Source organism: Rhopalosiphum padi, chromosome 1 (genome assembly GCF_020882245.1).
Source record: "Rhopalosiphum padi isolate XX-2018 chromosome 1, ASM2088224v1, whole genome shotgun sequence".
NCBI classification, from domain to species: domain Eukaryota; kingdom Metazoa; phylum Arthropoda; class Insecta; order Hemiptera; family Aphididae; genus Rhopalosiphum; species Rhopalosiphum padi.
In genome coordinates, this window is record NC_083597.1 from 76492620 (window position 1) to 76505934 (window position 13315).

General features: G+C 39.2%; 1 protein-coding gene across 1 annotated transcript in view; it reads left to right on the forward strand.

Moving 5' to 3' along the window:
- The first annotated feature begins 1069 nt into the window (after positions 1-1069).
- The window catches only part of LOC132928004 (leucine-rich repeat-containing protein 24-like), a 76622-nt gene continuing 64376 nt past the window's right edge, over positions 1070-13315 (forward strand). Inside the window, exon 1 of the mRNA XM_060992561.1 lies at positions 1070-3563. Within this exon, the coding sequence (XP_060848544.1) occupies positions 1571-3544 (1974 nt within the window). The 5' untranslated portion in view covers positions 1070-1570 and the 3' untranslated portion in view covers positions 3545-3563. The remainder of the gene's footprint in view (positions 3564-13315) is intronic.

Consider the following 13315-nt stretch of genomic DNA (forward strand, 5'->3'; position numbering starts at 1 on the left):
ATATATTATTTTTTGATCTATCCTAAACCATAATTTAAATACCATGACTCTATTCTAAATAAATCATGCCAAAACCATGCTCGACTAAAAGGCATTTTTTAGATTACATTTTTTTTATAACCCAAAGTATATCTTACTGTGCCGAAGGGCACAATTTCTACAACTTTAGATTGATTCAATAAAAAAAAGTTCAACTCAAAAACCAAGTAGTGCGTTGGTAAAGGTTTAGTCCACCACCAGAGAATAAGTAAAATTAAATTTTAGTTTATAAAACGAAAAAGTAAAAATCTACCAGGTTCCAGTACATCAATAAGACCGCCGCACCGTAAAATGCGTATGCGCAAGACTCATTATTATTGGTTTGAAAAGAAGTGGGAAACCAATTTAATATTATGCTAAGTATTATATTATATTTTTATACATCCTATACAGCAATGTGTTTATGAAAATATTCCATTTCAGAGTTCAAACTATTAAAATGATGATTTATACCTTAAATGTTGATAGATGGGTTAATCGACCGACATAAAGACAAAAGAAAATAAAGGGCAAAATTCAAAATTAAAATTTTAAAAGCATATCTTTAAAAGAGTCACCTATCCAATAGTTTTGAAAATAGTGTGTGTACACGGTTTAAGTGCACACTTCATAATAGTATAGATACAGTGTACCTGGAAGATAACAAAATTACAAATCTACCAGATTCGTTCGGTATAATCATCTATATGCGCATTTAATTACCGATAGTAAATTAATTATTCGACTATAAATATCATCATCAAAGCATTCCGAAAAAAAAAATAGGGCAGCGTGGTACAACTATCGCGGGATTCGCGGGGCAGGCTCTTTGAATACAGAGTGATGAGTAGCAGCAGCACCCTAAGCACCCCTTCGATGTGCGCCGATCAACGCGTGACCGTGACGAATCGCCGGGCGGCGATTACCACGACGTTGGTTGGACGTCCGGCCACCCGATGGCGCTGCGCGGCGCGTGTTCCGCCCGGTACCGCCGCCGCCGACCGTGCTCCACCGCAACCGACAGACGTATTTTTTCCCCGTGCGCCAGTCGACCGTCGGACATCGTTTGGATTACGCGTTGCCGTGTGCGATTGTCGTTTCGTCGTAGTTATCGTCGCCGTCGTACTGTTTGATCGTGTGGACGTTTTTTCGATTACTCCGAAAACGATTCCGTTCGACATCTCCCGCGGTGTTTTAACAGTTTTATTTTTTTGTTTTTGATTTTTATATACATCGTGACGAAAAATAGTGATCGACGTCCGGCGTGCGTGAGTACAAAAATAATAATATTATTAACGTTAGCGGACAGCGAGGTATACCGTATCGCGTATACACCGTTGTCGTTTTGAAATCTTCAAACCGACCGTCGCTATAAATCATTTCGTCACACTCTTACGCGCGTTTCGATGCGCGTGGCGGCGGCGGCGGCGGTGATCGGTCGCGCGGGCGTCACTCGTGTGGCCGGCGTCGTGACGACGTCGACGCCGTCACCACCGACCCCGGCGCCTACGTCGTCCGGCGGCCACGCGCGGGCGACGGGCCGCGCCGCGTGATGGCCCGCCGGTGGCATCTGTGGCTGGCGGCCGCGGTGCTGGCGGTCGCCAGCGCGACTCTGGTCCGGGCCGACGCTTGCCCGGACGTGTGCCAGTGCAAGTGGAAGGGCGGCAAGCAGAGCGTCGAGTGCCGCGACAAGTCGCTGATCACCGTGCCGACGGGCATCGACACGGTAACGCAGGTGCTGGACGTGTCCGGCAACAACCTGCAGATACTCCCGGGAAGCGCGTTCGCTCGGCTCGGGTTGCTCAACCTGCAGCGCGTGTACTTGTCCCGGTGCCGGATCGGGCTGATCGACAGCCGCGCGCTCAAGGGCCTGACCAACGCCGTGGAGCTCGACCTGTCCGGAAACATGCTGACCACGGTGCCCACGGACACGCTGGTCGACGTGCCGCTGCTCCGGGACCTGTCGCTGGCTGGTAACCCCATACAGCGCGTCGGGGCCGAAGCGTTCCGGCACTGCACCGGCCTCGTCCGGTTGGACTTGTCGAGATGCGAGTTGCACGAGATCGCGGCGGGTGCGTTCGTGGGCATCGACCAGCTGGAGCTGCTCAAGCTGAACAACAACCGACTGACGGAGCTAATGGCCGGCACGGTGGCCACGCTGCACAAGGTGCACGGCGTCGAGCTGCACGACAACCCGTGGCACTGCGACTGCCGCATGAGGCCGGTCAAAGTGTGGCTGACCGACAATAACGTGCCGACCACTGTCGATCCGGCGTGCGCCACTGGCCCGGGTCGCGTGGCCAACCGCACGTTCTCCGCGCTGGCCGCCGACGACTTTGCGTGCCAGCCCGACATACTGCAGCAGGACGACCAAACCGTGCACGCGGCCACTGGCGACAACGCGTCAGTATCATGTCGCGTCCAATCGTCGCCGGCCGCCAAGGTTTCGTGGTACTGGAACGGCCGGCCGTTGGCAAACAACACGGCGTTTGGCCCGTTTCAACGGGTGTTCATGACCGATGACCGGACGGCCACAAGCGGTGGCACTGGCCACAGTTCATTGCTGCTCACTAACGTCCAACCGTCCGACTCGGGACAGTTCTTGTGCGTGGCCGAGAACCGGGCCGGCCGGGCCGAGGCCAACTTCACGTTGGTCGTCACCCGACTCGGTGGCCTTGCGTTCTTGGCCAACGGCCAGGTGGCCGGCCTCAGCGTGTTCCTGGTGTTCCTCATAGTCACCATACTGCTGGTCATCGTTTATCTTCTGGTCCGGATCAAGCGACTACCACCCGCGTCCACTCGGTCCGACGGTAAGCCGCACCAGCTGGTCACTACCGCGGCATCGGCGACCAGCAATGGCACGGCCGCCGTAGTGGTGCAGGTCAAGCAGCCCGCGTCAGGCCCGAACACCGCTCCGGCCGCAGCCACTACGGTGGTCGCGTCATCAGTGGTGGCGGTACCGGGTGGCCCGTACGGTGGATACGGCAACGCGTTCGACCACACGTTGGCCGCGGAGGCCGTGGTCGGTGGGATCAGGAGACCCGAAAAGCTCACCGAACTGTCGTTCGCGGCCGACCACTACGAGGCCACTGGTTTCGGCCACAACGGCGTGCTCGACACCGGCCGGACTGTGCTATACCGGAGCCAAGCGTCCAATCCGGACCTAATAGTGGACGCGCCCGAACAGCAGCCACCGAGCGCCGCACACCATCAGCCGGCCAGGAGGTCGGCGAGCGGCGAGTACAGGAGGACGGCTGATGATTCGCTTTACTCGCCCGGTTTTTGGACGGCGTCGGACGCAGCGGCCAACGACCGGACGCCGATCATAGAGAAGTCGCCGCCCCTACCCGCGGTCGGCGCGAGCGTCAGAGAAACGGTGGCCGCGCCGCCGGATCCTAAGGCGGCCAGTCTCAGGGTGTGGAAACACGGGGTGCAAGTGATGCCGCCACTGAGCGCGCTCAAGCGGGCCTTGAACAAGGGGTCGCCGGACGAAGGATACCAGGAAGGATGCGGAACCGACGTCTGATCTCGACCGATACTCTTAAGTAAAATATACAATACAAGTTTTTAAGATATCATTTTTTTTTGTATGTTACTTTTTTATGTGTTTTTTATTTTTTGTTTATTTTTCGTTCGATATTTTCTTTCTATTTTTTTTTTGTCCAGCCATGTAGACTCACTACAGTAGTAAATATTATTATTTTAACACACTGTATGAGACGCATTTAGTTAGTATTATTAGTACGACACACAAACTCTGGCGGCGGTCCGGTCCAAATAATGTTATACTGATTCACATTACCTATATGGGGCTATATTATGTAGTCGTTTGTGAATCACTTCATAATACAATATATAGTTAAAGCGATATTACGACTACTATTCGAACTTTTTTTGAAATATAGATTAAATCAAATAGGCAAATAAATTAACATTATCCCCTACACTATAAAAATAATAGTTATATTTTAATGTCTCTAATCGAATACCAAATATTATATTATTAGATTAAGTTTTTTAAAGCATATACTGAAATAATATATTATTACCATATTACAAAATAAATAACAATTAATTATAATCAAACACTACTATAATGATCAAAAACGTGTCAAACTTTTTAATTTTATATTAATATACTAAGTATTTATAATATTAAACCATTTTCAGATTAAAAACCGAATCTATAATGTATAAATTATTATTAATAATAATTCTTTCCAATATTACACTATATGTTATAAAATAATAATTCTGGTCAATTGTGCGATATTTTTGGTTGGCCAGCGAATAATATTTATAAACCATGCCTCCCTGGAATCTTTCTATGTTACTTAAATTACTTCTGCTTTTATAATGACGAATCCTCACTTCTAACATAATTCGCCCGTCGTGGTTTTGGAATACGCGTAACTCTCCTGGTAGTAATATTGCGTGGATCGCGATTGAATTTACAACCGTCAAGCACTTTGTGTTATGAAATTATACTGTGTACCTATGGTTTTATGACTCACGCGTGTGTTGATACTGTTTTTCGTCCAACATACATTTCCATGTCTAAAATATAACAACATGTGATTTACAAGCAATGTCGCGACAAAACCAATCTGGAGTTGTCGAATTACGTTCGGTATTTAAACAATATTCCCGGTAAATACGATAATTACTATGTTTAGATTTCACGGTATTTTCAACGAATTTTGTCGGCGAAGTTTTATGAACGATCAAAATGTAAAACTTCGAGACGTGTCATTTTTCTTTTCAAATAATATTACATGCGAGATGACGTGCACACTTTCGTCTGTAGCGGATTTATACCATGTTATTATACAATAACGTTCTTATGTAACTTTTCCAATATTGAGCTTGTTATAATATATAGGTATTATGCATACCTAATCAATTATATTCACCGATGAAATCGTATTTTACTTAAATTGAATGATTCATCATTTTTTTTTTTTTGCTCAATGTTTTTGAAATTCACTTTGGTTAGACACTTGTACCTACGACTCTTATTAAATTACGATCCGTATTAATCTATAATTGAGTTAAGCCAACTCAGTATCGGGAATTATTTTATTATAAATCACTTTTTCATGTACCTACTCTCGTTTTTATATCGTGAAAACAGGATCGATGGCATAGCATACATTATAGGTGTTATTCAGCCGTTCGTGTAACACCGTGTTGATCGGTTTTCAAATAAAAAGAAGAAAAAACACAGCCGTCGATAATATAATATAATATTCGATGAAAAAATAACGTCAACGCTAGACTTTATTTTATAATCATAACTCATAAGATGTTATCGTAAAATAGACGCTTTTAACTCTTTTATTGCATATTTTGGTCGTAACCGCGGATTTATACAGTTTAAAAATGTGATATTTTTATATGCTAAAAGATTAAAATATAATATCCCTCCTAATAACTTTCGTCGAAACTTTTAGCGGATACAAATACCTGCGGCGGGTAATGCACCTAAATCAATATGCAAAAAACTTACCCGATCCGTTTCTATGCTGTCATACCCACCGAGTCCTTCTCAGATCCGCGCCCAATATTATACTATAGTATATTATTATGCGCATGCGCGTTTGATTTTTTGAATCGGTTCGTGAATTCCCAGATGCCTGCTGAAATTCCGCTTATGGGGCTCGACGCCTCGTTTGACATAAAGTGCATATTATTATTATTTTATGCGATTTCGTGACAGAAATGAACGTCTCCGAAAAACTCTTGACAACGGACGATTGTAATGACATCGTATTGTCGACTAACTATTGTGCCCACATCACAAGACAGCCACTTTTAAGAAAATCACAAACAAAACTAATTATTGAAAAACCCTTCTAAATCGTCAAACGGAATAAAACAGATGATATCATAACGCAATATTGTATCATTAAAATATATTTAAAAAACGATTATTTCTATCGACGGCGACGTTATAATTGTATAAGTTATTGTGCCAACGACTGTGCGCCCGTGCGTGTGTATATATTATCCGCAGAAAGTGAAATAGAGTATAAATTACGTTTTAGCGAACATTTGAGTTTATTATTATTATTATTTTTTTTTGTCGGTCTCTCACAGCGGTTACTTTATAATTTTCAGTTCTCCTCGACGGCAGCTCACCGTATCAAAGGCTTGAATCTACTTTTTTTTACTACCTATATACTTTTCCTTTTCCATAATTTCTTTACATGGGTTTTTTTTTTTTTTTACCTTTTTTTCCTTTGCTCTCCAAATACGATGCGGGCAGCGGTCCAACGAAATCCTTTCACCCCGCCCGGTACGCGTGAACTCTCGATATATGAGCGCGCGCGAGTTGTAATCAATTTTTGTGTACGACTTCCGAGTGTTAGAGTAAGTGAGGAGAGCCAGAGTGAAAGAGACCATCCCCCCGAAGGAAAATACGACAGAAGAAAACGCCCTTGAAACCCCGAGCGTTGTTTTCCGACACCAATCATATACGTATCATACAATATATGGACACGTATATCGTTCTGTATTTTTTTTAAATTTTTTTTTTACTTTTATCCGAGTGAGTATACAGTGCCACCGGAGGACAAAACACATATATACACATACACACACAGTTTCATCTCGAGTACTTAACGTCTTCTTTTGTTATCCCGGCGTACAATCCGAATGCCCTCCCTTCTCCCACATCATCATACCTGTATTATATATTATACACTGTACCTACCTACCTACCTACCTATACGCACGCAGAGGAAAATCACATGGATGTGGGTACTGGCGCGTCCCTTTGTCGTGGCCAAGAAAAATGAAATAAAAAAAAAACCCCCGAAGAAAGAAACCGGTAATAAAATCCCGCTCATCTTTTCATTCGCCCAAACAGTTTTTTTTTTCACTTTTATTTATTATTATTATTATTATTATCATTTTTTTTCAGTGTTTCGTAAACGCAATGGTACCGCACAAAACGTTTTTAAATTATAGCCGTCCCCGCGTGCCGTATATTGCCCTCAGGGCTTATTTTTCTATTTCTACTGTATTTTTTTTCGCCGCCGTGTACCTATAATACGAGTGCACGCGATTACATACCATAATAATATTACAATATGCACGACCGACCGACGACCGCCGCCACCACTGGACTGCCCTGTAAATCAGTATTTGTGTGTCATCGTATGTTTAATATTACCATAATACGTTTATAATAACATGTACGGTGTGTGTCAAGTGATACACGGCCGCCCCGAACGATACATATATAATAATAATATTATTGCAGTTTTGCCCATGATAATATGCTCGATTGCCACCCCATTTACCCCTCCCACTCTGTAGGTTAGTTATTCTCTCGGACTACAATATACGACTTTTCGGTCAACGCGTGATTGCGCTCCACAGAGGACTGATACTAGAGAATCGGCATTATTTAGAGAACATTATTATAGACATACATTTAGTATGAAGATTTTATTTTTTTAACTAAATATAATTTTATATATTTATTATTTTCTTTATTTTGTTTTGTTGTTTTTTTTTTCATTCTTAAATCAACGGTACGCCGAAACGGACCGGTCGCAAAGTTTTCGCGAGTGGAGGTGTACTCGAAGAATCCTCTTATAATCCTTTTATGTTCTTGGCGAGGGTACGGCTCGAACTTATCTTATATATTATAGTATAACAGAATACCGACATATTATCAAATTGTGTTATAAGGTTATAACATAGGAATTATAATACTCGTTCGGATAATTATATCATTATAATACCGGCTATATGACGTATATAGTGTATAGGTATTTTAATATAATATACACTAAATAATATTTACTTTCTTGTACACGCTATAAAATCATAGGGTTTCCAAAGCCTCTGCAGCATGCGCCACATAGCCCAGTGGCACAATACAACTTTGCGGCCGTCCGATGCCCTGATTTTTTTTTTGATTTTTTTTTTTTTTTTGTTTAGTGATATTTTACTGCGACGAATTTTAATTTATCGTATATTGGCACACACAGTTCCTGTCGTATATATATATATATGTAATAGTTATGTAATATTATATAGATTGATAGTCGAACGATAGTAATATATTATTTACATTAATATTTATTGTTTGCATGTAACCCACCTATACCCCAACTTACGTTAATTATTATTTGTGTTGTTTTGTATGGGTTTATCCGTACGCAAAACACAATTTATACGATTTTGTTTTGGAGTTGTTTTTTTCGTTTGTAAAATTCTCCTAGCTTAAATATATATATATATAATATTATATATTATATATATATATATAGAGAGAGAGAAAAAAATCGACCGATTATAATATCGAAATGCACTTGCCAAAGACGTCGTATTTTATTTTTGTATTAAATGATATTTTACCGTGTTTTACGTGTTTTAAGTTTAATATAAAAATTATTACTATGTGTATTATGTACAGAATTTTTTTTTAAAATTATATGTTGTGTAAAATTTGTTTGGATATAACTCTAAATAGTAAATAATAACAATGATAACGATAATATATAATAAAATTATATAACTGGTTGAAAGAATAAAATAATAAAATGTATAATTAATTGTATACCAATTTATATTTAAATGGAATATTGTGATATTGTATTATTAAAAATATATATATATATAAATTAAATATTAAATATATATATATATATATGAATATGACTTATTATATATTTTACTGTCGATTTGGTTGAATATAATATCATTGCTGATAAAATTTATATTGTGATATTCTATTGTTTTTTTTTTTATTTTTCACACCATTCAAATATGCACAAAAATAACTTTCTTGTGCTGTTTTGAGTTGTTCTAGCGCTGGCATTGCATATCATTTACGATAAAGTACTGAAACAGAGTAATTGTACTATCAATAATTAAACTCGTCATTATCCTACTGCTGTCGATGACGCGAAATCGATAATAATGTTATCATCTTCTAATAATATATATCATACTCCACTGCATTGGCAAAAACAAAATCTCTGTCGTTACACCCCCTCCTCCACCAACTCCCTAACCACCACACCAGAATACTCGTGGAATTATTTTTGAAAACAAATCCAACAGTAATATTATTAACATCATAAAAACTAAGTATAATAATACAACTGTTGTGATATTTTAATCTAACGTGGAGCATATACAACTCTAGTCTTATAAATTATAATAGTGTAATCCTATAAACTCTGCATACAACTACGGTAAACGGTAAATGTGATATTGTACTTGAGTAATAAGGTGTAACAACGATTTTTGTCTAAACGAATTATAGGATGGAGCGTCCAGACTCATCATCACGCGTATTTTTTAAATTTTGTTTGACGGTAAATATTTTAGGGGTCCTTACCTCCCCTCCCCACGCCCATAACGGTTACGTTACTTGCCGCTGTTGTGATCCGCACCATCGCATCCTTACTACCTATATGTATAGTATATATATATTATATATTTTAATGTTATTATTTATACACTATTCACGGTGAATCGCGAACGAGTGCCAACGGTGTGTGTGTGTGTGTGCGCGCGCGCGAGTGTGAGGGCGTTCATTGTTCAAACACTGTGCGCCCACTTCACCATTAGTTAATGTTTCTGGTAAACAGGCAAACGGTTATCGAACGCGCGCGGAAAATCAGTTTGCCCCGCAAAACAATTGCCGCCGTTACAATTCTTTTATTTGTCAAACGCATTTCGACGAATCCCGACGGACCGATAATGCGTTGTGCTCGCACACACCCACACTGGCGGGCCCGTCACAGTAAACTCCGCTCGCTAAGTGCCCGACGCGCATTGTCGCGGGGCACGTGTGTGCTCGTGCAATATATTATAATATTAGCGTCGGACGAGAGACGTGTTTGTAAGTCGTCATCAGACTACGTCGTCGTCGACCGCGAGTGTGTCGGAAACCGCAAACCACGACCGCACACCACTCGAACGTAAAATAATAACAATAATATTAGCAGTAATAATAATAGTAATAATAATAACGGCGCGTGCGATTAAAGAGTGACTGTGTTTTTACTTTTTTTTTCGTTTCGATGATGAAAAACAAAATAATTTAATAATTTCGCGCACTCGGTCGGACGTCAATCGCTGCAGCGGCTTACCGCGACCGTCGTCGCATCGTAATATTTATGATGGTCGTAACGAATATTATTGGACGACAAGCGACGACACGCGATTTCGGCCATACGTACATTACTATTAATTATTATGCATTGCGGTGGTAATTTTTTGAGGTTTCTCGTCCAAACGTTGTCCGAAAGGCCGACGCGCGAAACCGACACGAATGCAAAACGCATAAAAACGCGCGTGCCCTGCCGCCAACGATGTTCGCGAAACTCGGCAATGAATCGTTCACCGTGAACTCGATTACAATATAATATTATGATAAAAACGCCAACGTATCTGTCGCACTTGTAATTAAATCAATAATAATAATATCGTGTGTGGCGAACGACCGACAACGCGACACGTCATCCGCTCATTACATTCATCACTCACTGCACTCGCGGTTTTATGAATAATTATGATAACTATTATTGTCACGTATATCTCGCGCAGGAGTGAGGGGGATGGGGGTATCGGAGCAGTTGACCATTTATATTCGACGTTTATTGCGTGCGGGGGAACGCCGTTTTCGACAACACACGACATATTAACAGCTGCAGGTGTCGACAAACAAAATGTATCTATCCGTAAGTTCCGAAAAGTAAACTTTTATTTTTATCGATATATGTGTTGTATGATGGAAGAGAGCGTCATCGGTTATCGTTTTTATGATTTATAAACACTTTTAGGTGTTATATTATTATTATAGTGATAAATCGATTAACCGAAGGCACTGCACTAAACACCAGCCGTGATAAGCGTAGCTCGGTTCTTATTATAAATTATAATAGATTATAATATGTTATGATATACATTATTGAGTAAAAATATTTTATGGAATGGTTGGGGATCGACTTTTAAATCATCTCCGTTCGACCAGCCTCGATATGTATAATATTCTATTACCAGCTACATGCATTATATATATATAACCATCACCGTTGCAGGTCGTGTTATTTCACGTGGATTATTACTATTATTATTATATGTACTTGCGGGGAAAAATGTTTATTAAAGAAAAAAAAAAGAGAAAAAAAGAAATTAAAACTCCGTGGTTTGTTCGAAAAGTATTCAGCGCAGCAACACTTAATATTCTCTGCAAAAATAAAATCAATATTTTTTAATATAAAAAGCATACAGCCAAAAACGCCGATCGGGTCGACCGTGAATTCCGAAGAGCTGCTGAAAAAACCACCACCCCTGTTGTCCCTTAACGTTCCGAGTTTCAAACACTTTTTTAAGTAATTTTGCTTACTTTATTTAATAGTAAAAACAACTTTGAGCGATAATAAAAGAAAAAAAATCATGCTTTAAAAACGATTTCACACTCCATTTAAGGTCGTTGTCATAACAAATATACCTGTGTTCTATGCATAATATACATTATACATACTATTATTATTATATTTATTTGTTTTATTTTAAAATACTTCAATAAATTATTATTATACGGATAGACCAGTTAGAAATTCGTTGGTCCATACCGGTATACATTTCCCCTTAAAATGAATACCGGTATAAATTAAAGAAATTTGTTTGCGATACCAGTTTAAAATATTTGTTATATTAAATGGTATACTTTTTCTAACCCACCTCGGGAGCTGGGTCAAAACAGTTGTACCGGTATAAATGTGTAATCCCCTCCTTTTCTTAATTTCTCCTTTCGCATATCACAACTCTCTTCATGTAATATTTTGATAACGTTTATAGCTCATTAATTATTTCATTTTTTTTACTTTAAAAAAATATACCAGATATACCAGAATAGTCCGATTTGTATTCCGGTATAAACTAAAAGATATCGGAATTATTATTATTATTGTGTATCGGAATAAACGAACGAATTTCTAGCGGATTCATGTACAGCTCAAATTCATCGCTATTAATGACGCGGGAATTCAAAACAATATAACTGATCCCGAAACGAAAATATTCCATCTACAGTTGTATACGAGTGCAAGCGCCCTAACTTTCGGGCCAAAAGTTCGGCACATTGCCGTTTGTTTGTGGGACGCGAAGGTGATCGTAACAATAATAATATAATACTATAGTGTTGTAAATTTTATTGTGATCGACAAGTCGTGTCAGAGAGGGTTGATAGTAATTCAAAAACAAACTAACTCAGCGTTGGTAATATAATATATATTACGACATATTATGTTTCATATAGACATTATACGCGTAGTAGGTAGGTAAAATTCTATAATAATATATTGGTATAGTATTACTCTTAGACTATGAGTCAGACACTTTGGTTTTTTTTTTTTTCATTTCTCTTATTGATTTTCAGCGCTCATTTCTGTCGTCCACGTCTTTGATCTTTCATTAATTACTTTATTTATTCCACCCTAGGTCTTTCTATGTAGTTGTTTCCTTTAACGTCTTATTCTATAATTAATTTTCGCAACCTTTCCTGTCTGATTATATGAGCAATCTACTCAGTTCGTCTTCTAATAGAGCTTTGAACCGTAGTGTTTTTCTTTTCGATATTTTATTTAGTACATTATCTTTAGTTATTCTCACGGTCCAGTTGTTTTTTTTTAACATCATCTTGTAACATAACATTTCAAACGCTTCCAATATATTTTGTTACCTAGTCTATTATTATCTACCAGGTTTCACTTTCAAAGCAGTATGATCATAACATATTATGTTTACAATAAACTATTCATCCTTAAGTGTAAGTTAATATTCTTTGACGTTAACGATGCTCTTTTTTATTTCGTTAAAAGCTAGTGTAGCTTAGAAAATTCGTTTTACTGTTATATTATTATATCTTTCTTATTTCTTCCGTCACAGCTAACTATTATACTACCCGAGTGTGTGAACTTGCCTACATCTTATACAATGTATCGGTTGTCAATTTCATAAATATACGCAGATACTTACCCTTAATTTTGTATTATTTTCTATTCCACGTACAATAATTTTTGTTTTTAATTATTGTTCTAGACCTTTTTCGTTGTTTACAGTTAGCTATTGCGATAAAATCAACAAAACCGACATTATATTGTAAACAACTATTTTAATATTTTTATTAAATTATTAATCGCATTTCGGTTGATTATCGTTTCATACTATTTATAGTTCGATAGATATCATACTCGTTAGGGGCTATGCATATTACGGTCACCCTTGTTCCTGCAAGAATAAAAATAAATAAGAAAAAATACAA